We start from the raw sequence: 23,662 nt of genomic DNA on the forward strand, positions 1-23,662 counted from the left end.
GACTTTATTGTGGCGGCCTAGTAAACTAAGACATTCAGTGCCGGTGTATGCATGTGTTTGTTTTTGAATTTACATATATCATCTCAGATATAGACTCAGTCTGTTTCTTTTTTTCCCCCCTTAGTGCAACGTCTAAAAATGTTTTCTTTTTGCTTATCCTATTTTCTACAGCGCATGTGTACATCGATTTGTTCTATTGTGGTAAAATACGTTTAACATAACATTTACCATCTTGGCCATTTTCTAACATACAGCTCCGTGTTGTGGAGTGCAGTCACTCTCTTGCGACGTAGCCACCTCCAGAGGTTTCTCGTCTTCCCAAACTGAAGCCCCACACTCATTAAAAGCAATTCCCCATTCCTCTCTCCCCTTAGCCCCTGGCAACCACCACTCTATTTTCTACTACTCTACTCTAAGTACTACTTAGAGTAGTACTAAGTACTACTAAGTACTACTAGAACTACTCTACGTACCTCCTCCTATAGGTGGAATCCTACAATATCATCCTTTTGTGGCCTTCTATTTCACTTAGCATCATGTCTTCAAGGTTCATCCATGTTGTGGCATCTGTCAAGATTTCCTTCCTTTTTAAGGCAGAATAATATCCTACTGTGCTTTCTACCACGTTTTTGGGGGCCATTCATCCACGGCTGGACATTGGGTTGTTTCCACCTCTCGGCTCTTGTGAATAACGCTGTCGTGAACATGGGTATGTAAGTATATGTTTGAGTCCCTGCTTTCGATTCTTTTGGGTGTATACCCAGAGGTCGACTTGCTGGATCATATGGTACTTTTATGTTTACTTTTTGAGGAACCTCCCTACTGCTTTCCATAATGGCTGTATCATTTTACGTTCCCGCTCACAGTGCGCGAGGGTTCCAGTTTCTCTACGTTCTCATCAAAATTTGTTATTTCTGGGGGCACGTGGGTGGCTCAGTCGGGTAAGCGCCCGACTTCGGCTCAGGTCAGGATCTCACCGTTTGTGAGTTCAGGCCCCGCGTCGGGCTTGGTGCTGAGCCTGGAGCCTGGAGCCTGCTTCACATTCTGTGTCTCCCTCTTTCTCCGTCCCTCCCCTGCTCACACTCTAACTCTCTCAAAATTAAGAAAACATTAAAATTTTTTTAAAAAAATTGTTATTTCTGGGGCGCCTGGGTGGCTCAGTCGGTTGAGCGGCCGACTTCGGCTCAGGTCACGATCTCGCGGTCCGTGAGTTCGAGCCCCGCGTCGGGCTCTGGGCTGACGGCTCGGAGCCTGGAGCCCGTTTCGGATTCTGTGTCTCCCTCTCTCTCTGACCCTCCCCCGTTCATGCTCTGTCTCTCTCTGTCTCAAAAATACATAAACGTTAAAAAAAAAAATTTTTTTTTAAAATTGTTATTTCTGTTTTTGTTTTTGTACACTAGTCATTTTAATAAGTGTGAGGTGGGATCTCATTGTGATCTCTTTTTAGTTGTCTTTTCTTCTATGGTGTTTTACTTTTGAATTTTAATACTGCCTGTTTTGACACATCAGTATCATCTTCATACAGCTTCTTTGTGGACTGTAATTTTTATCCCTATAAAATCCCATTAAAAAAAGTCGGATTTTATGCATTATGTGTTAAGTTCATCCTTGTCTGTTATTAAAAGTGTCTGCCATTTTGGTTTGTATGTGTCTCCTGTTTGCCAAGTCCTTTTATATTTATCTTTCTGGGTCATTTTGCTTTGGAAAATTCTTTAAAAAAAATTTTTTTTAAATGTTTATTTTTGAGAGAGAGAGGGAAGGAGAGAGAGAGAGAGAGAGAGCATGAGCAGGGGAGGGGCAGAGAGAGACGGAGACAGAATGTGAAGCAGGCTCCAGGCTCCACGCTGTCAGCACAGAGCCCGACGTGGGGCTCAAACTCACGAGCCGTGAGATCATGATCTGAGCTGAAGTGAGACGCTCAATGGACTGAGCCACCCGGGTGCTCCTGGAAAATTCTTACATATGATTGTATAGATTGGGTTTTTCAAAACGCACAGCCCGAGACCCAATCTCCCTTGCTACCACTTTATTGGGGAATGCAATCCCAGGAAAGCCAGAGGAAGGGAACAGGGAACATCGCTAAGGGGCGGGGAGGCGGGAAGAGCAAATCTGAGGCTGCATCACTCAGCAGGTCAAGGCTTGGAATGAAGAGGGAGTGTGTGTCTGATCTCATGGGACCATCTTCCAAGAGGCCATCTTCCTTTTTAACTGTATTTCATCATTGTCTATACAGGGAGAGAAAGAAGGGAGAATTTTATCTGGCAGCTTCTGTCCCCCATGGGTCAAACGTTCTCTCCACAAGTGTTAACTGCCCTTCACTTCAGGGTCGTCCAAGCTTGGCGCCCAGAGGGCCCCCAGTGTCTCGCACCTCGGCACCAATGTGGATGCCTCAGGGCAAGAGGGGGAGGCGTGCTACACAGGAGGGCTTGGGGCACTGGTGGGTTGTACCCACACGAAGTGAGTTGAAGCGCACAAGGTCTGTCATCTCAGCAGCAGCTGGCACGGAGCAAGCAGCCCTGTCACCCTGACGATCAGCGGCGGAGCCTGGCTTTATCAGGTTGCCCCCGAGCTGCAGGAGTAGAGGCTCCTCAAAAACTGCCATAAAGCTCCCCACGGCTTTTACAAATCCTTAAGCTGGCTGTCAGCTACCCCGAGCCTACCATTTTCTTTTTTGCAAGGTGTCTCATGTTCATAAAAGCCGGCCTACTCTGCATTTCTCATAATCATCACTGTCCCCATAACCAACGAAAGGCTGCAGGCATTGCAGTTCCCAGCTGAATTCCACCTTCTACCTGCCCCTCACCCCCATGTAACCACAGGTGAAAACCTCAGTAAGTTTGATGCCCAGTTCATGCCAAGGGTTACCACCACCTGCTTTACTCTAGCAAGTGCCCTTATTGCCATCAGACCAGTAAGGAGGCAATTCAATGTCACAATCCTATCCCGGGAGTCTTCTTTTAAGCGCCCTTGGGACCAATTGTCTCGGGGGGCAAGCGTGTGGCCGTGAGGTGAAGTGTGGAGGACTGTTTCTGTGTGTCAGAAGTCAGCTGGAACGCGGGCAGAACTGGTCACCCTGGAGAGGCTAGGACAGGATGGGTCAGAGGCTCTGGAGGCATGGAAGGACCAGAGGCTGTGATGTGGCACGAAGAGATGTCTGATAACAAAGGCGTATCATAGATTTTCTTTCCAAACAAGGCCTGTCCTATTTGCATTTATTGATGTAATGTGATGGATAGGCTTCGTTCTCATTCTGGCATCTTATTTTGTATTATGCTTTCTCTCTTCAGTGCTTCCTTTGTTTTGCATCTTTTGCTGTGTGGTGTGTGTGCGTGTTTTCTTCAGATTATTTCACCGCATTTGTGGCAATTTGGTGCTCTCTCTCTTCTGGAACCAGCAGACTTTGTCAAGACGAGATGTGTCAGATATGCTAAGATGTGATGCGATGCATAAAACCCGAGACTACACACACAGGCAGGCGTTCCTTGTTTGTTTCACTGTTGTCTATTTCTGCTCAACAGAAATCCTGATACGTTCAATTGTGCCCAGTGCCCACCAAAAGAGAGAAAAAAAAAAAAATGTTGGTGGGTTTATAATTACATCTTTAGCGAGAACATTCCTGAGAAAACTTGCATTTTGATGAGGATTAAGAACCAATCCTCGGCTTACGATTTTACCTGGTCTGGAGAGTAGAAGAATTTTCTATACAGCGGCTTCCGGTTCCTTATGATCCATGCTTTGTTGCTTCTCCTGTCCCCATGCAGTCTCAGTGCCAGGCTCTACAGGACACATTTCTGCTGGGATGTGATCCCTGGCCCTGCACCTTGGTGCCCTACAGTAGGTGAGTCGGCCCAGAGGCTGGTAGGGCACACCCACACCGGCACAGCTTGCAAAAACCGAATGATAGGTGGGAAAGACTATAGACCCCATAAATCTGTTCCATAAAACCCAAACTAAACGTATCTCATGTCAACTTGACTCTCATTCGAGTCATTCCAATATCCGACATGAGGTAAAGGAAAATTCGGGCCAAAAAAAAAAAAAAAAAAAAGAGAGATAGCGGTCTTAACTGACCACATCCAAAATTGCCTTTGTTTAAAAACAAAACCCAAAAACTGTCTTACCTGTGAACATTTTATAAAAGCGTATGCCCATGTGAACACATTGTTAGGGTTCTTCAACCCTGTCCTTAAAAAGAGCCATCGTACTGAGGGGCCCAGAGCTTAAGCTGTCTCTGTGTTGTACCTCATGGTTTACACACATGTAGACACAGCAATAATCTACAAAAAGGTATAAGAAAGTCCAACAAAGTTTTGGTCTTTTGCCAATGATGACTGATACTCTTTAGGAAATAAATATTGGAACCTTTTGAAAAAGAAGTTTTCTTATTCTCTTAGCTTCGTGTCTCACTGGTGCCTGTTCTCCCAATTGTACTGATGGGGTGAAGTCACAGAGCCCAGCAAGAAAGAGATTATTCTTTCCAAGAAAGGATTTACAGCAGCGTTGTCCCATAGAACTTTCTGCAATGATGGAACTGTTCTGTGTCTGTGCTATCCAAAATGGTAGCCATTTGCCACATGTTGCTAGCTATTAAGCCCTTGAAATGTGGCTAGTGAGACTGAAGAATTGGATTTTGCATAGATTTAATTAATTAAAGCAAAAATTAAAATAGCCACATGTGGCTAGTGGCTGCCATAGAAGACAGAGGAGATTTGAAGCCATTTGAGTGGGAAGATGACAAAGGAAGGGGGCCATGCCAGTCAAGTGGCTGTGACCAGCCTGCGGCTTTTTGTTTGTTTTTTACACCATTTTATTGAGGCATGACTGGCATAAAAACAGCTGTAAATATCTAATGTATACAACTTGATGAATTTGGAGGTAAGTACACACCCAAAAAACTATCACCATAATCTATGCCATAATCACACCTATCGCCTCCAAAAGTTTCCTCCTGCCCTTGTTTATTTGTTACTATTATCCTGTGTGTATGAAAAGAACACTTAACATAAGATTTACCCTTTTAGTAAATTAAAAAAATTAGGGGGCGCCTGGGTGGCGCAGTCGGTTAAGCGTCCGACTTCAGCCAGGTCACCATCTCGCGGTCCGTGAGTTCGAGCCCCGCGTCAGGCTCTGGGCTGATGGCTCGGAGCCTGGAGCCTGTTTCCGATTCTGTGTCTCCCTCTTTCTCTGCCCCTCCCCCGTTCATGCTCTGTCTCTCTCTGTCCCAAAAATTAAAAAAAAAAAAAAAAAAAAAAAATTAAAAAAAAATTTTTAATGTTTATTTTTTAGAGAGAGAGACAGAGTGCAAGCAGGGGTGGGGCAGAGAGAGAGGAAGACACAGAATCCGAGGCAGGCTCCAGGCTCTAAACTGTCAGCACGGAGCCCCAGACTCATCAACCAAGAGCACATGACCTGAGCCGAAGTCAGACTCTTAACTGACAGAGCCATCCAGGCACCCCACCCTCTTAGTAAATCTTCAAGTATGTACTACAATATTAACTAGAGGCACCCTGCTGTACAGATCTCTAGGTCTTATTCATCTTGTAGCCCTGAAACTTTGTAGCCTTTGACTTCCATCTCCCCATTTCCCCCTCCCCCCAGCCCCTGGCAACCACCACTCTATTCTCTGCTTCCACGAGTTTGACTCTTTTCGATTTCCCATGTAAAAATGAGATCGTGCAGTATTTGTCTTACCGTGTCTGGTTTCTTTCACTTCCAGGTTCATCCAGTTGTTGCAAATAGCAGGATTTCCTGCCTTTTTAAAAAGCTGAATAATATTCCGTTGTAGGTATATACCGCATTTCCCCCCAATTTACCCACTGATGACCATTTAGATTGCTTCCATGTCTTGGCTATTGTGGACAATGTTGTACGGAACACGGGAGTGCAGACACCCCTTTGAGATCCTGATCTCTGTTCCTTTGGATAGGTACTCAGAAGTGAGATTGCTGGATCATATGGCAGTTCTAGGTTTCATTTAAGAACCTTCCACACCGTTTTCCTCAGTGGCTAGACCAGTTTACACACCCACCAACAGTGTATCAAATGCTCCCTTTTCTCCACATCCTCCCTAACATTTCTCTTTTGTTTTTTCTGATACTCGCCATTCTAACAGGTATGAGGTGATATCTCATTGTGGTTTCGGTTTGCATTTCCCCGATGATGAGGGATGTTGAGCAGCTTTTCATGTACCTGTGGATCATTTGTATGTCTTCTTTAGAGAAATGTCTATTCAGTTCCTTTGCCCATTTTTAAATCGGGTTATTTGTTGTTGTTGTTGTTTTTGCTATTGAGTTGTAGGAGTTCCTTATATCAGGCTGGGGAGTTTTGAAGAGAGAGAACCAAAAGACAGTTTGGCCAGAGGGACTTCCCACTAACGGTCTTGTCCTTCTTTCTCAGACATTTCCAGAACAGTCTGGTAGGCCAGGCTGGGGGTGGGGCTAACGGATCCATTAGACACAAAGCCTGGGGCCCATGGAAATGTTTTAATGTCTTTAAAATTAGAAGAAAACAAAAAAGAATTTTTAGGCTGAAGAAAATGTTTTAATATATAATATTAATACATTCATTGTTAGGTCAGCCCACCCAGAAAATATAATTAAAATTTTTATTTATTTATTTTTATGCTTTATTACTTTTGAGAGAGAGAGAGAGAGAGAGAGACAGAGTGCAAGCAGGGGAGGGGCGGAGAGAGAGGGGGACACAGACTCCCAAGCAGGCTCCAGGCTCTGAGCTGTCAGCACAGCTGATGGGGCTAGGCAAAGCCTGATGGGGCTACACAATCATGACCTGAGCTGAAGTCCACGCCTAATTGACTGAGCCACCCAGGTGCCCCTAAAAATTTTTTTAATTTTATTTAATTGAAAAAAAAAATTTTTTTTTTACATTTATTTATTTTTTGATAGACATAGAGACACAGAGCACAAGTTGAGGAAGGGCAGAGAGAGAAGGAAACAGAATCCAAGGCAGGCTCCAGGCTCTGAGCTGTCGGCACAGAGCCCCATGCGGGACCTGAACTCACAAACCGTGAGATCATGACCTGAGTCAAAGACGGACGCCCAACGAACTGAGCCACCCAGGCGCCCCCCACCCCCCATTTTTTTTTTTTTTTAATGGAGGAAGGAGTCCTTGAAAACAAAAACGCTAAGACCCACCCAAGTCTTTATGTGTGTGTGGGGAGAGGGGCTGCTTCTACTACTAACAGCTCATTTCGGGCAACCAGGTATCTGCCTTCTTGAATGCTCCCCCTCAGAGGCCACAGACGAACTCCATGAATGGGTTCACGTGCCCATTCTCAAACAAGCGTACCAAGACTTTTCAACAATCCCAGGGCCAGAACAGAGCCCTGCGCTGGAAAAACGCCTCTCTAGACTGTTACGTACTTGGGCAGTGGACAGTGGGGAGCTGGGGAGGGGTTCAAGAGCTGTGTGGGAAGGCAGAGAGGGGAAATGCTATGTTGTAGAGTGAGATAATTAATCTTGACTACTCCTCTCATTCTGACCCCATCAAGGAGGACGCATGAGCTCCGAGAGGTTGAGAAACTTGGCCAACCTTACACAGTTGGGGCACAAACCTCCACGTGCCCTTGCTCTGACCTAAGCCTAAGCACAGATCCCTGGAACCCCTTCCGCAGCCACTGTGGGAGCATCAAGAGTAGCTTCTGTGCCGACCAGCCCGCCATCCCTGAGAGCTGTTCTCTTTTCCCCATTCCTGCTGCTTCCGGAGCTGATCCTATAGGATCTCTGGGCCTCAGTTTCCCCCTTTGTGCGTGTGTTGGGGCGGGGGGGAGGGGGGTCTCCCTCTAGCAACGCGAAAGAGGGAGGGAAAGAGGAGGACGTGGCTTTCACCCTGTCCACGCTAAGGCCCCAGCCGAGGGTCTTCCCGGAAGCCCACCTCCCCGCGCGCGCCGTCCCGCGGCAGGAATGGGCTCGGCCCCTTTAAATCCCGCCCGGGGCCGCGCCCTTCCCGGCTCGGCGACTGGGAATTGCGGCCCGGCGCGCGCTCTCCGCGCTCCCGGCGCCGAGCCCGCGACCCCGCGCGCCGCCTCCGAGCGCCGGGCCTGCGGACGCAGGGGCCGTGCGCATCATGAGCCGCATCTACGACGACAGCGCCCTCCGGAACAAGGCGGTGCGGAGCGCGCGGCTGCCGGGGGCCTGGGACCCCGCCGCCCACCAGGGGTAGGCCCGCCGCGCTCTGCCCCTGCCTCTCGGGCCGCCTCCGGCCCCGGTTTAGAACCCGGGCTTCGGGATTGGGGGGGGGGGGGGGGGAGGGACCGCGGTCCGGGTGCGGGTGGGAGGGGAGGCAGACCTGGCCAAAGCCACCCGCCCCCAGCGCCCCCCTCCGCCCTGCAAGCAGAGCGCACCCTCAGAACACAGATCGGCTTAAAATTCCCCACTGCCCCCCGCCCCGTAGCGTCGGGAGAGGGTCTCGATCCGACTCCCAAACGGAGCTCGAAAGCACCGACCTTTGTCTCTACCCCTGCCTGTCGCGACTGTAAAACTCCCAGCCACTTGCCTCGCCGCCCTGCCCGCGGGCCTTGGTTCAGGCCGCCCGCCGCACTTCCCGCCCCGGAAGGGACGAAGGCGTGGAGCGATCCCAACGGCGCGGGGGAGCTGGCGTGGCGCGGCCGCGGGAGGGCAATGCCTGCCTGGAGGCGCGTGTGGGATCGGGATCCGGATGGGGTGGAGGGGAGGCCCTGCGGTCGCCCACGCAGAGGTTTTGAGAACACGTGGGCCATGCCAGCTGCAGGTACAAACACTAAGGAATCTGGAGGTGAGGGGTCGGTAGGGGCAGGTAATAGAGTTTCCCCCATCCCGTCCCGTGTCCCCGCCCTCTCCCATTTCTGTGGCTCTAAAAGGGAAACCCCAGGTTTTGTGAAAACTAGAAGCGGGAAGCGGGGAGCTAGGAACTCTCTGCGAGGGACCCCACGATCTTGGGCTAGTCATAAAACTTCTGGTTTGGGGTTTCGCCACCTCTAAGTGCGTATGGATGACAAGAGGAATAGAAAGTGTTTTAAAACAGGTGAAAAGGGAAGATCCTTTACAGCAGCTTAGACCCCTCCCTCGAGTTTGATTAAATAAAGAAGTAAAATCCTTTCTATTTGGTAAGCACTTAATAGCTTAGCAGTGTCATCATCATCACAAGACTCAGAGTGAGGTGGCTATTCTCCCATTTTGTAGATAGGAAGACTGAGGCTCCGGTTACAGTAACCCCTTGCAGGAGGGGCCACAGCTTGGTCTTGCAGCCTTGAGGAGGTCCCTTCCACTCTCTGGGCAGTGCCTCAGCGTTTGGGAGTCAGGTGAATAGGAGACACTTGGGGGCCTTGCTTCTATCCCAGTGCACACTCTGCCCTGGGCCGTTGACCTTACGCCTCTTCCCTGAGGACTGACACAACCAGCTGATCCCTTCTTTCCATCCCCAGGGGAAATGGCGTCCTGCTGGAGGGAGAACTGGTGGACGTGTCTCGGCACAGCATCTTGGATGCCCGTGGCAGGAAGGTGAGGACGCTTTCCTGGGGACACTAGCAGGGTACTGCCTTCATGGTCCTCACCCACCGGCAGATCTCCCGGTGCTTGACTACATCAGTGCTGAGATTTGGGGTCCGGTTCCTCCCGGGAGGGGCTCACAGGGCAGGTGTGGAGTGGGTGGGGCGATAGCAGCCGAAAGGGACCACTGAGTGGAAAGGTGACTTTGGCGTTGGGCAGAGGACAGATGACGGGGCCTGGGTTCCTGCTGAGGACACAGATCAGCACTAACCCCAGTGGTGTGTTTGGGGCTCGGATTGGGAGGGTTGAGAGCAGGAAGGGGTGAGGTGACCGGTTCAGGACTGAGGCTGTGGGTGCTGTGTGGGCTGGAAGGTGCTCCAAAGAGGTCCCATTGCTTCTGTTTAAAGGGCTGGGAGCCTCGCTGGGTGGGCAGGATGAGGCGCTCTGTTTTCTGGGAGGGTCAAGGGCCCAGATTCCTGGCTTCTGGAAGTGGTCTGGTAGCTCCCACTGCCCTGGGGCCTGATGGGTCAGCAGTGACCTTCCCCTTTTGGGGACCAGGTTTGTTCCTGGGAGGTCATGTCACCTTTGAATTTTTTTGGAATTGATTCATTTTAATTTTTTTTTAATGTTTATTTTTGCGAGAGAGAGGTGGGGGAGGGGCAGAGAGAGAGGAAGGAACAGAATCCAAAGCAGGCTCTAGGCTCTGAGCTGTCAGCACAGAGCCTGACGCGGGGCTCGAACTCCTAAACCGTGAGTTCATGACCTGAACTGAAGTCGGACACTTAACTGAGCCACCCAGGTGCCCCTGAATCATTGAAAATGTACTGGTGGAGTTTGTTGTTGGAAGGAGACCTAAAGTTCTCCATTTGCAAAGTGGTGGCTCTCTTGGCCTGGGCTCGCTCGTCTTTGAGCAGCACTGGGTGTGGCTGGGCACTTTGGAATGTGGGGTTTTTAGAAAGCAGGTCACTGCTGTGGACCTGGGCCTCCTCGTGCATACAAGGCAGGGACGTTGGGGTGGGAGGAGGGTAGCTGTGTTCTGGGCCTTTGTCCAGCCTCCACATTAAGTCTGCATTGCTGACCCCGCCTGGGGCTTCAGTTCCCATGTCCGTGCCCTTGTCCGCTTGCCCCCTCACACCCTTGGGGTCGTGCCCTCCATCACCACGCCATCTCAGGTCTCCACAGACACACCCACTGCTCACCCTCCGATACTTGCCTGTGTCTTTCCTGAGCCCTAGTTTTGAATTTCCACCCCCTTTCTAACAGCCCCACTCGGTGTGCTGACCACCTTATCTCCTTGTTCTCTAAAGCTGAGCTCGTCCCAGGGGCTCAGAGCCTGCTGCTGCCCTGCAGCCCCGGGAAAAGCCTCCGCTCCCAGCTCGGCACCAGTTTCGCCCAAGAGGTGTTTTGCTGCATCCACCCCCCTCCTTAGGGTGCCAGCCAGCAGGGTGGACACAGCAGTCCGGAGCCCCCAGCCAGTCTGCCTGGCAGGGCCATCAGTAGCTCCAGGCTGATGTGGGACCGGCCTCCCTCCGCTGCCCTTGGGGCAGAGCGTTCTGTCAGCCCTGCCCACACTTGCCTTCTCTGAGTTCTCCCTTCTAATGATAATGCACTAGACCCCTGCAAACCTCTACTGTCTCTTCCTCCAGCCTCCCCCCGGGAAGCAGTGCCTGGTCCTGTTGGTCCTTCTACCTTGGCCATCCCTTCCCACCCCTCCCCTTTCTCTTTCTACTGGCCTTAGGCTGATGGGGCCTCAGAAAATTAGCCTGTCCTCATCAAACCTTCCAGCTGCCCCCAACGCTCATTCTTGCCCTGCCGGTCACTTGTTTCCTGAAAGACATATTGGAGGGTCTCACTGTTGTTCAAAAACCTTTCGAGATTCCCTCATGGGGTGCCTGGGTGGCTCAGTCGGTTAAGTGTCTGACTTCGGCTCAGGTCATGATCTCACAGTTTGTGAGTTCGAGCTCCATGTCGGGCTCTGTGCTGACAGCTCGGAGCCTGGAGCCTGCTTCGGATTCTGTGTTTCCCTCTCTCTCTCTGCCCCTCCCCCACTCACACTCTGTCTCTCTCTCTCTCTCTCTCTCTCTCTTGCTCTCTCTCAAAAAATAAATAAATGTTGGGGCGCCTGGGTGGCGCAGTCGGTTAAGCGTCCGACTTCAGCCAGGTCACGATCTCGCGGTCCGTGAGTTCGAGCCCCGCGTCAGGCTCTGGGCCGATGGCTCGGAGCCTGGAGCCTGTTTCCGATTCTGTGTCTCCCTCTCTCTCTGACCCTCCCCCGTTCATGCTCTGTCTCTCTCTGTCCCAAAAATAAATAAAAAAAAACGTTGAAAAAATAAATAAATAAATAAATAAATGTTGAAGAATATTTAAAACACACACATACACACACGCACACACAAACCTTTTGGGATTCCTTCTTGTCTATCAGGTATAGTCCAAACTCCAAATACCAACTCAAGGCCCATTTCAAACCAGTGCTACTTGCTTTCCCAGCCTGGGCTCCCACGAGGCCTCTGACTAGCCTCTGTTGCTCAGACATGCGCACCAGACCTTGACTTTTATTTCGTACCTGTCCCAGGCTTTTAATATTCTCCCTACTCCCTTTTCCCCGGAAGCTGCAGGTTTCTCCATGCTTTGAGACCTTGCCAGGAGGTGGATTCCTCTTCTCCAGTGTCCAGGAGCATGTGACCCACCCGCTTTGGCCAGAGTAGCTGGCAAACAGCATTTGCAGCACCCTTTACGTTTTACACTGTGCTTGCGGTCTAGTATCTCATCGAGCCCTTGCCGCGTTTCTGAAAGTAGACAGCACGTTGTCCCGACGCAACAGGGGAAATTGAGGCTAGGAGGGATTAGCCCCAGGTCCAACACGTGTCGGAAGCGGCATAATGGCCGCCCTCCCTCGGAGCTTTCAGTGCCCTTTCTTTTTATTTTTTAAAAAAAAAAATTTTTTTTTAATGTTTTTTATTTATTTTTGGGACAGAGAGAGACAGAGCATGAACGGGGGAGGGGCAGGGAGAGAGGGAGACACAGAATCCGAAACAGGCTCCAGGCTCCGAGCCATCAGCCCAGAGCCTGACGCGGGGCTCGAACTCACGGACCGCGAGATCGTGACCTGGCTGAAGTCGGACGCTTAACCGACTGCGCCACCCAGGCGCCCCTCAGTGCCCTTTCTATGACCCTTGCCCTCCTCCACTCCTGCATCATGGTATTTGGGGTCCTCGGTGCTTGGGTTATGGTTTTCTGTATGTGCTTTGTGTCTCTGGCCGTGTGGGGACTTTGGGGTCAGGCGGGGGGCCTGCCGTCTCACGGCCGCAAGGAGCACACATGCTTCGTTATGTGAGGCAGGTGCGTACTGAGCACGTGATTGGATAAATGAGCGAATATGGGGGGGCGGGGCATCTGCCCAACTGGAATATCTTTGGGAGCTGAGGTGGGATTCGGGGTGGAGGGGGAGGCTGGGGGGCTCGCAGCAGAGCCCTGTGGGGAGTGTGTGTTGGAGGGTGGGGGGAGTGAAACAGCGCCCTCCCTGTCTCCGGCCCCAGGAGCGCTACTACGTGCTCTACATCCGGCCCAGTCGCATCCATCGCCGGAAGTTCGACCCCAAGGGAAACGAAATCGAGCCCAACTTCAGTGCCACCAAGAAGGTGAACACAGGCTTCCTCATGTCGTCCTACAGTAGGTATCTTCCGTCCTTCCTCCCTCAGGGCCCTCCCACCCTGTGGCCTTGCTGTGTCTCTTGGTCCCTAATGAGTGTCCGCTCAGCCTGGGAGTCCGTGTCTGGCCTGGGGGCCTGCTGGCTGGACTCCTCCTGCCCCTCATTCACTCAGAGGATCCCCAGTGCCCCACCTCAGTCCCAGGGGCCTGGCTGGCCTGACTCCTGCAGCCTGGCAGAGGCGTCCGAGAACCTGGCTCTGGGCTCTCACTGCCTTTGTGCAGAGCCCAGGCCAGGCCCCTGGCAGCCTTCATCTTCCTGCCCAAATTCCATATGATTCTTAGGCCCTTGGACCTCCTTCCTCTTTCCAACTGTGGCTCTACAGGGACCGCTTTGCTGTCTGTGGAAGAAGGTTTGGAGGTTGAGTGAGAATCCTTCCATCCCTCTATCAGTTTATTCATTCATAATTTCAGTTGTCCGTTCATTCTCTGAATATTTAATGAGCATCTACCCTCTGCCAGGCCCTGAGCCACCTGCCAGGGTCCAGGGACCACAGGGACAAACAAGATTTGGACCTGCATTTGAGATGTCCTCAGTCCCTTAGAGGAGATGGACAGGACAGAGGAGGGGCTCTGGGCCCAGGCAGGCACGGTCGGGGGCGGGCCTGGAGGGGGGAACACCAGTGCAAAAAGCTGAAAGGAAAGCAGGAATCAGCAGGGTGCTGGGGTTTGGAAAGGTGTTGCAGGAGGGGGTTGCAGGCCAAAGCATGCTGGGAACTGGGGGCTCCTGATGCAGGTGAGGAGAAGCCTTTAGGGAGGCAGGGGCCAGGTGGAGAAGGGCCCCGGAAGGACACCTGATCGAGAATGCAAGGGAGTCCTGTTGTGAGTGGTTTTAAGTAGGGCAGGGATGTGATTAGAACGGTTTTAAAAAATCCCGGGGTGGAGCGGGGAGCATCTGGGTGGCTCAGTGGGTTAAGCATCCAACTTCAGCTTAGGCCATGATGTCACAGTTCGTGAGTTTGAGCCCCACATTGGGCTCTGCACTGACTGACAGTGCAGAGCTTGCTTGGGATTGTCTCTCTCCCCCTCTCTCTCTGCCCCTTCCCTGCTCGAGTATGCTCTTTCTCTCTCTCAAAATAAATAAATAAACTTAAAAAAATAAATAAAGCCCCTCCCAGGGGGAGGGGTGCCTGGCTGGCTCAGTCAGAAGAGCATGTGACTCTTGATCTCAGGATTGTGAGTTCAAGCCCCATGTTGGGTGTAGAGATTCCTAAAAAAGAAAAAAAAAAAAAAAAAGTAAACTTAACAAAAATCCCAGGGGGCGACCAGCAGGCCTGTTAGGAGGCTGTGGTGGCCAGATTAAGGGCCTGTCAGTGAGGATGCAGAGACTGGAGAGACTCGGGACAGAGGAGGCACAGCGGCCTCAGTGTTTGGAGACGGGGAGAGTGAGGGAGGGGTCAGGGACGGCCCTGGGGTTTGGGCTCAGGCGCAGGTGTGAGGAGAAGAGTTCTGTCTGGGGCACGTGGTTGCACCTCTAGGTAGAGGATGATGCCCGCTGGGGCCTTGGAGGCACAATTCTGGAACCCAGGAAGGAGGCGGGGCTGGTGGCACCCGTTTAGGGCCCATCACACATTGCGAGTACGGAAGCTGTGAGAGTGGATACGGAGTCACCCGGGAGGCCGGGAAGGAGCCCACTAGGAACCAGAGGAGGGACCCCTGCAGAGGTCTGAGGGAAGTGGGAGCATGTGTCTCTCTGAGGGGGGGAGCAATGGGGTCAGGTGCTGCCTGAGGCCCAGCAAGGCCAGGACTGTGGAGCATCCAGTGGGCTCACAGTGAAGTGCTGCTCCCAGTGACTCGGGGAGAGGGGGGTCTGGAGTAGTGGGTGTCAAAGCCAGAATTCAGGAAGGCATTAAGGTAAGATCCAGTGTGGAGCAGGAGACCCAGGTGCCCGAGGACGGAGAGGGGTGGGATCTGGAGCCCAGATGGAGGAACGCTGGCTCGAGGCAGGAGAGGGACACTTGGTCCTTTGAGACGGAAACGGAAGAGAAGGAGGAGAGGTTTCTTGTGCTTATCGGTAAATTGACAGGGTGGTGGCAGGGTGAGTAATCCCACCTCGGGCTTCCGTGACCTTGGGGAGTGGAGGTGAGAGGTGGTTTGTCTGAGGGACGTTGGGCGGGATGAGGGCTGAGGAACCAGGAGCAGTTTGAAAGGCCTTGGTGGGAGTGCGACGTCTGGGGAACCCGAGAGGGCGTCCCCGACAGAACCTGGCAAGGTTTTACACCCTGAATGGAACAGGGTCCGGCCTCCACGGCTGGTGCGCTACTCTCGCTGCCCCTGGCTCTCGGCGTGGAGAGGCCAGCCTGCCAGCCCGCGCCGAGTTGCTGAGCTGGGGTGGCTGTGCACACCTTCCTGGGCTCTTGGGGCCTGTGAGTCCTCCCAGCCCTGTGAGGCCTCACTTCTCAGTCTCGGACCATCACCTCATCCCACCCCACGCCCCCCGCCGGACCCGACCCGGGATCTGCAGATTTGGGACATTCAGGGCAAGTAGGTGAGGCTGTTGGGATCCCCCCCTGAGCCTCCGAGCTCTGCCGGGGCTGGGGTGAGCCGGCCAGGGGAGAGTATGTGGACCCCATAGTTCGCTGCTCCTTCCACAGACCCCAGCCCAGCCAGGAGATCCTGAGAGCCTGGGGTGAAGAACCCTGTCTAGGCAGGGGGGAATCCGTGCGGAGGCAGAATTTTGTAGAGGGTTTGAATCCTGCCTCCTCCACTGACCAGCTGTGTGACCTTGGGCAGATCACCTAACCTCTCTAAGCCGTCGTTTTCTCCCGCGTAAAAAAAAAGGGATAATGAAAAGATTTACGCTCATTGGGGGTTTACCACGTGCCAGACTCTGTGCTAAGTGCTTCACGGGTGTCATTTCGTTTACACCTCATGTCCGCCCTGTCATTAGGTACCCTTTTTATCCCTCGTTGTCAGGCACAGAGGGGTTGAGTCACCTTTGCACGGGCTCACGTGGCTTGTGAGCAGATGTGCAGCAGGCAGCCTGGCTCCAGAGCCCGGGGCCGGAAGTCACCTGCCAGGACAGCCTCGATGACTCCTGGCACCACGGGCCTGCACAGCCCTGCCTTCAGGTGGTTGTGGGCACGTCAGACACTCAGGTCTCCCCTGGCTCCCAAAAGACCCTCCCTGAGTGCTTGCTGTGACCCTCCTGTGCTGTGTGCCTGCAGAGGTGGAAGCTGCGGGGGACACGGACAGACTCACGCCCGAGGCGCTGAAAAGCCTGGTACAAAAGCCAGAACTGCTTGCGCTGACGGAGAGCCTCACCCCCGACCAGACAGTGGCGTTCTGGATGCCCGAGTCAGAGATGGGGGCGATGGAGCTCGAGCTGGGGATCGGGGTACGGCTGAAAACCCGAGGCGACGGCCCCTTCCTGGGTGAGCAGTGCAGCCCTCACATGGTCTCGTGTCCCTGTGGCCCATAGCGGTTCCCGGCCTCCTATTTAGGGCTCCTCCACCCCACCTGCTGAGAACCCACGTGAGTGGGCCAGGTCTGCTTATTCCCGAGACTTCTTCCTAAGTCTCTGGACAAGTGCCCTGGGGCCAGCAGCCTAGACACTCTGGATCCTGGGGTGCCGCCCAATCCCGTGGTTCCCTAGGGTGACCTCTCCTATTTAGTGCCTTGGGGGTCACACTCAGGGCCTTCCTGAGGGCACTGAAGAGAGCAGTGGTTTAACCTGGGCCTAGGGTACCCAGCAGAGCAGGCCGGCCCCCCACTATTTTACCACTATAGAAAGACAAGGCGTTCAACTTCTTCCCTTCTTTCAGAGTCATTAGCCAAACTTGAGGCTGGAACAGTGACCAAGTGTAATTTCGCTGGTGATGGAAAGACAGGAGTATCCTGGACGGACAACATTATGGCCCAAAAGTCTTCGGAGGAGGCCACGGCAGAGATCCGAGAGCAGGGGGACGGGGCAGAGGACGAGGAGTGGGTAGGTCAAGAGAGATGTCTATGGGTCTTGCATTGGTACGGTTTATCTTTTGGCGGGAGCTTCGTACATGTAGGTTGTGGTTGGGTGTAGGACAAGGACACGGCAGCATCAATTTTACTCCCCCCAGCTTTGGTGTTCATGGAATTTCTGAGAATGTGTTAGCCTCGGGAAAACTCCTTTCGAGGCAAGAAGGATGACAACCTGAGAGACCTTTCTTTTCGGTAGGTCTGAACTGTGCCAATCTACAAGAAAGTTCCAAAGATGGATAAAAGCAAGGGCTGGAAAGAATGGAATTCACAGGGAAACCAGGGAAACCTGATGCCATTACATCTCCAAACATTATCACTTCAAGTGAACACATTAGCCATGTTGTGGCAGCTGAGCTGAATGAGTTTTTTTTTTTTTTTTGTTTTTTTTTTTTTCCCTCCTTCGTTCTGGGCTCTCTGCCCAAAGTGGCTGGAAAATGGCTGGCTTGGTCCTTACTAGGTTTTTTTTTGTTTTTTTTCTGCCAAGGATCAACCCCCCCAGTCCATCCTTAGCCTATCTGCAGTTGATGTGTTTTCCTGAAGCATATTTCACCTGAAGGTTTGATGTCAAAAGGCCCCAAATTGAACATTTACAACAAAGTCACTGAAAAATGGGTTATTCACCCATGGCGAATGATGACATTCGCCAGAGAAAGCAGGGCAGGAAGAGTAGAGGGTCTGGATTCCCCTTTGTCTTACTAAAGGGAGTCTCGGAATGAAAAATAATCAGGGCTGCCAGGCCAGCTCCTTGGGCCAGCTCTAATGAGGGAAAGCCAAGGAGGATGGCCGAGGGCCCCATTGGTACCACTCGGTTGAACCCTTGTTTGTCTGATGCCTTGTAGAAGACTCTCATGAAATGTGCTTTCTTCACACCTCTTTACTTAACTTGCAGGATGACTGAGGTCGCCTCTGGGTCCCACCAGCGCTGCTGAGAATTTCTTCCATCAACGTCTACTCTGGAGCTCGGCTTACCTGGTTCTTCCCTACAGCCGCCATGGAATACCCTTTGAATAAGCGTTGCTAAAACCAAATCCCAGACCGTGACATGAGCAGTGGGGGCCCCATGCTGTGGCTCATAGAGGGCCCGTCTCTAGATATTTTCATGGTGGCCCTTGCCCTTAGTGGCAGCCTTGTTTCTAGAGGCAGGCAGTGGATGGGTCCCCCCCTGGGCAGTCAGAGGAATTGAACTTGGTCTTGGCGTAGACTTGGGGAATGTCCCTCATCTGCATGCAGAGTGGCTCAGGTGTTCCTTCCTCTGTCCTTGTTGTATTTCTAGCCTTCCCTGCACACCTGTCGCTTTTCCCCAGTGCCCAGTGGTGTAGCCTCTGCTCTCCCGTTCACACCTCCCTTTCCCCCATGTGCCCTTTTCTTCCCCTACAGCTGCCAATTCTTTATCCCCCCTCTGGTTCTCTGCCACACGGGGGGCTCCTGTCTCCTGACCTCCCTGGCTGCTTTCCTGGGGCTGCTCTCTGGGAGGCCTAGCGTATTCACAGGTATGGCTGGCTGATCCCTACCTTTCAGACTCACTCTACCACGCCACATTTTGGTAACATCTTTGTCTTCATTTTTTGTACTTTGAGAACTTTTTTCGAATGAGTAAATTTTCAGAAAAGGATTCCTTTACGCTGACTGGGTTACGTCAGGTGTGAACAGTCTTCCAACTGAGCGGTGATCCTGTAAGAAGGAAGCCGTGTCTTTTTGATCATGAACATTTCCTTGCTGGGTAGTGGGCCCACACCCAGATCTGTGACGAGTTGTGGAATTGACTTCTACACGTCCCAAGAATGGGCACAGACGTGGTGGCATGTGGGTCCTGCTTGCCTCGGGGACAACAGGGGGCGGTGACGAGTCCCCTGATGTATCAAACACAGCACTAGATGCTTTCCGTGATAATAATTACAGCCCGCTTCCTGATGCTAGTACAGATGTCCCCCGCTTTAAGAAAGTTCGTGTTATGACCCTTGGCTTTTATGACAGACCTACCTTAGTACCTGTTTTTGCTAACCGAAAGCAATCTGAAGGGGGTTTTCATTTTTATGAGAAAAGGCAAAAACTGAAAGTTGTGTTCAGCATTTGTTTTGCCGCGAGCCGTTACAGAGGCTGGGCACACCCCAAGCAGCGAGAGTGGCCCCATGAGTCTCCTTCCCTGGGAATGACACTCGGCATCCAGCCCCCATAGCTTTGAACTGTCTATGAGCACCTGCTTCACCTCAGTCGATCATGGGCATGCGTTAGCAAGATGTGCCCTCAGGTTTCAGGAAAGCCTAAGTGCGTGCTCAAAAAATTTCCCATTGTTTCTTCACTTTCTACCATTTCAGTTTATAAAAAGTTTCATAGGATTGCTGTACTTTTTGCATAGTGGGGGAAACTTATATTTGCTCAGCGCTGGCAAAATCTTACTTTTCACAGCAATCCCATGAGGTACCTGTGATTATTTTTTAAGGTGCATGTGATTATTATTCCCATTTTTTTTTTTGTATGATTTTGAAACTTACAGGCTCCATCCGTAGTATATAGAGGAGAGAGGACTTTAAACCCAGGCACTCAGATTTCAAACTCTGTATTCTTTACTGGCTTATTCTGCTTCCACGTGTATGTAACAGGGAAGAAAGGGGGCTCCAGAGAGGTTGAAGCAACTGGCCCAGAGTCACAGCTAATAAGTGAAACAGCCAGAATTCAAATCCAGAGATGTCCAAAGCAAAGCTTATGTTCCTTCCCCTGTCCTTTGCTTCCTTGGCCTATAGAAGGACCTTGAATTCAGGGGCCCAAGGAGTCCTGGCCCTGTGAAGTAGGGTTATATTCCTAGACTTGAGGGAACTTGTCTAAATCCTTGACTGCTGACCTGCCCAGGCTGAAGTCAGTCCTACTGATTAGCAGTTGAGCAGGTAATATTTTGCTTCCAGCAGTTATTATCTTGATTCCAGTTTCCATTTACCTTCTTGCATATTTGAGCCAGTGCTCGATGATATGGCTGTGAGGTTTGGGATTAGCGCTCCATTGGGGCCACCTGAAGTCATGGGTCACTGGACTGCTCATAGATCTCTTCTGTTCTTGTTGCCCTTTTCTTAGTTCAGATCCTTGTGACCTTTGACCTCAACCATTATAGAAGGTGCCTCCCTGGTATCCTGTGTCTGAATGGGGCTGGCTGGAACCTCCACCATGGGGATGGCCAGGGAAGTGGTTAAGCAGCAAGAGGACTGGGGATATTGACTAGAGGCACCCTGTGAAGGGATCCTGCTGCCCAAAGCACCGTGGCCAAAGGGTATGGCAAGGTCATATAGGCAGGTCACCATTCCAAAAAAGGAGGGCCAGTGTGTCAATAGGGGAAGACCTGGACAACAAATGGCTTTGGTGTCTTGGGGGGGCGGGGGGAGGGGTGGAGAGGAAGGAAGGAGGAGAGGAAGGGAGGAAGGGAAGGGTCCTTGTGGCTGGAGCTCAAAGAATGAGTAGAAGTCGTTTGAGATGAGGCTGGAGGTCAGCCTTGGCATCTTTATCACATTAAGTACTTTGGGACTTTATCCTTAATTTCCTGGAAGCCAGGGATTCTGGGGAGAGTGATAAGATTTGATTTGTTTATATCCAAGATCACTTGACTGCAGAGAACCTGAGAGTAACGAATCCAACTGGGGCTGCTACAGTTTCACAGCGATGGGGCTAGATTGGTTTGGTGTATAACGGCAGGAGCGGACAGGACAGAAATTCAGGTGGAGGAGGAAAGGGACTTCCCAGCAACAGAAGAACACCTGCAGAGCGGAGGTGGGGGAGTGGCCCGCCCATGGAATATGCAAGTTCTGGACATGGTTGCTGTCATACCATACCTACACATAAAATTCCATAATCCTTTTTCCATTAGTGTTGTATGATCGCTTTCCATGTTGCTACACAGTCTTCATGACCACTGTTTTTTAAGATTGACTGCCTTCTCATAGCTCTGTCATTGCCCAATTTGGGGGTAATTGATTCCTATTTGGAGCTAAAATAATTAATGTTTTAGGTTATATACTGTTATATAATTATATACAACTGTTTTAGATTATATAGTTCCCTCAGTCTCACCCATACAGCTTCCCCCACCCCACCCCACCTCCTGCCCTCTCTTCCCCACCCCCACCATGCCATATTTTTGTATCTTGGGGTTATTTCTTTAGGGACAGATTCCCGCAAGTCAGATTACTGGGAATTTAGGAGTTTTTTTGTGAAGGTCTTTTTAGATCATCAAATTTGCTTTCCCAAAGGGTTGTTCTAAATTATAATTTCACCAGCAATGTAGGAGAGACCCATTTTCATGCTTCCCCTGCCAGAATTGAGTGTGATAACATTTTAAAAAATGATATTTGATCAGATAAAAATAAAACAAGTTTTTTTATTAAAAAATTTTTTTTAACGTTTATTTATTTTTGAGAGAGAGAGAGTGCGGGCTGGGGAGGGGCAGAGAGAGAGGGAGACACAGAATTCAAAGCAGGCTCCAAGCTCTGATCTGTCAGCACAGAGCCTGATGCGGGGCTCTAACTCACAGACCGTGAGATCATGACCTGAGCCAAAGTCAGCAGCTTAACCGACTGAGCCCCAAACTTAAATTTAAATCTTAAATTTTGATTAGCTTTTTCCCCCGTTAATAGTGAACTTAAACTTTTTTTTCATGTTCATTTCCTAGATATATTTCCTCTTTGCTTCCTCAATTTCTTTGCCTGTTTATATACTTGGGGGGGGGTGGCTTTTGGTTATTTATATTTTAAATATAACCATTTACCGTATTTTAACAACCTCTTTTGTTTTTAAAAAAGGGGATTTTTTTACAAACATAAAAATCTTTGTATAGAGCTATCTGTTGACTTTTTGTGATTTGTATCGCTTCTAAGCTTATATTCTCCTTTCAGATGTTAGATATTGTCAATTTCTGTTTCTTCCATTTTGGTTATTATATGGTTTTACATTTAACTCCTTAATCCACTCTGCCTTTAATTGTGAAAGGGTAGGAAGTAAGATAAGCAAGATAATTATTTTCAAATGGCTAACCAGTAATCTCAACATAGTTATTGGATTCCTTCCCCCTCTGAAGTTAGGATGTCTCCTATATCATATACTAAAGTTATTTAAAACAATTTTTTTAAATGTTTATCTTGAGAGAGAAAGAGAGCACAAGCAGGGGAGGGGCAGAGAGAGAGGGAGACACAGAATCTGAAGCAGGCTCCAGCTTCTGAGCTGTCAGCACAGAGCCTGATGGGGCTCGAACCCATGAACCATGAGATCATGACCTGAGCCGAAGTCGGAAGCTCAACACTTAACTGACTGAGCCACCCAGGCGCCCCTAAAGTTATTTTATACCTAAGTTATTACGTTTCAATAAGTCTCCCTGTAGTGACAATTTGAACTATCATAGGAGGCTTTAAGGTTTTGTAGAGCTAGGTACCCCTCATTACTCTTGTCTTAGAATTTTGATATTCTGCCTCAACATTTGAAACATTTCGTCAAGTTTCAGTGCGCATTGACTGCCTTTGGGTTTAAGTTAAAAAAAAAAAATCTGGCTACAAGAGTAAGACTCTTGTATTTTAGAAAATTCAAAAAATGAAAAACATAACAATTTCACCACCGTTTTTGAAATCGCTTGTGTAGGAACTCAGTTACATGCCATGCTCCACGTGGTGACAAACAGTAACTAATTTTGTGTTTATAACCGTCTAAGGAGAATAGTTTTTTTTTTCAAGTAGAAAAAAGTCTAGTATTACAGTAAACGAAACTGATACCACACCTGTTCTACGGATGAGGACACTTGCCCGAGGGGCCCAGGTGGTCAACAGAGCTAGGGTTCTAACCAGGGCAGTGTTGTTACCGTGGCCCGTGCAGAACCCTTTGTGATGCTGCCGTTCCATGAGACACAATTATTATTTATATTTTGGTGTATCTACTTACAGTCTTTTACAAAGTGGGGTATCCATGTACATACTTTGATCTTTTCACTTAGATATGTCATGAACATTTATCTATCCCATAAACCTTTCACAACATTATTATTTTTTAAGTTTATTTATTTTGAGAGAGACGGAGACAGCATGAGCAGGGGTGGGGCAGCGAGAGGGAGAGAGAGAATCCCAAGCAGGCTCCACCCTCAGCGCAGAGCCGGACACGGGGCTCGAACCCACAAACTGAGATCATGACCCAAGCAGACACCAAGAGTCAGAGGTTTAAATGACTCGGCCACCCAGGCGCCCCTCACATTGTTTTTAATGACCATTTGATATTCCTCATGTGCAGATAGAACAATGCATTTAAGGATCATCTCGTTTCGGAATGATTAGTGTGTGTCCCGTTTTTCCCTGCAGTTAACATTGCTGAGATGTACATTCTTGAGGCTTTTCACACATCCCACAATCCTTTTATTATAAATTCCAAAACCGTAGATGCTGGGCCTCGTGTTCTACATATCATAAAGGTTTTTGTTCCCCACTGCAGAACAATCCTCTGGACAGGTGATTCCGATTCGCAGCTCTATAGCTGCAACAAGGGACCGTGCTCCACCT

The 23,662-nt window shown here is 50.4% G+C and overlaps 1 protein-coding gene and 1 long non-coding RNA gene across 6 annotated transcripts; one reads left to right on the top strand and one right to left on the bottom strand.

Annotated features, from left to right (window-relative positions):
• Positions 1–2,014: 2,014 nt before the first annotated feature.
• Positions 2,015–8,818, bottom strand: LOC131516025 (uncharacterized). 5 transcript variants are annotated; one of them, XR_009263815.1, is made up of 3 exons: positions 8,462–8,818; positions 3,667–3,791; positions 2,015–3,507 (listed from the first exon to the last, which is right to left on the bottom strand). It is a non-coding gene; the product is annotated as an uncharacterized LOC131516025 (long non-coding RNA). The 5 variants fall into 5 exon arrangements; XR_009263813.1 differs by having other exon boundaries at positions 3,667–3,776; positions 8,462–8,815; XR_009263814.1 differs by lacking the exon at positions 8,462–8,818 and adding an exon at positions 5,692–6,238 and having other exon boundaries at positions 3,667–3,776.
• Positions 7,956–21,968, top strand: ARPIN (actin related protein 2/3 complex inhibitor). Its single transcript, XM_058736573.1, has 6 exons — positions 7,956–8,174; positions 9,419–9,494; positions 13,022–13,154; positions 16,358–16,564; positions 16,955–17,118; positions 18,037–21,968. The coding sequence occupies exons 1-6, from the start codon at positions 8,083–8,085 to the stop codon at positions 18,043–18,045; spliced, it is 681 nt and encodes a 226-aa protein (XP_058592556.1). The 5' UTR covers positions 7,956–8,082; the 3' UTR covers positions 18,046–21,968.
• The last annotated feature ends 1,694 nt before the right edge of the window (positions 21,969–23,662 follow it).

Source organism: Neofelis nebulosa, chromosome 7 (assembly GCF_028018385.1).
Source record: "Neofelis nebulosa isolate mNeoNeb1 chromosome 7, mNeoNeb1.pri, whole genome shotgun sequence".
NCBI classification, from domain to species: Eukaryota; Metazoa; Chordata; class Mammalia; order Carnivora; family Felidae; genus Neofelis; species Neofelis nebulosa.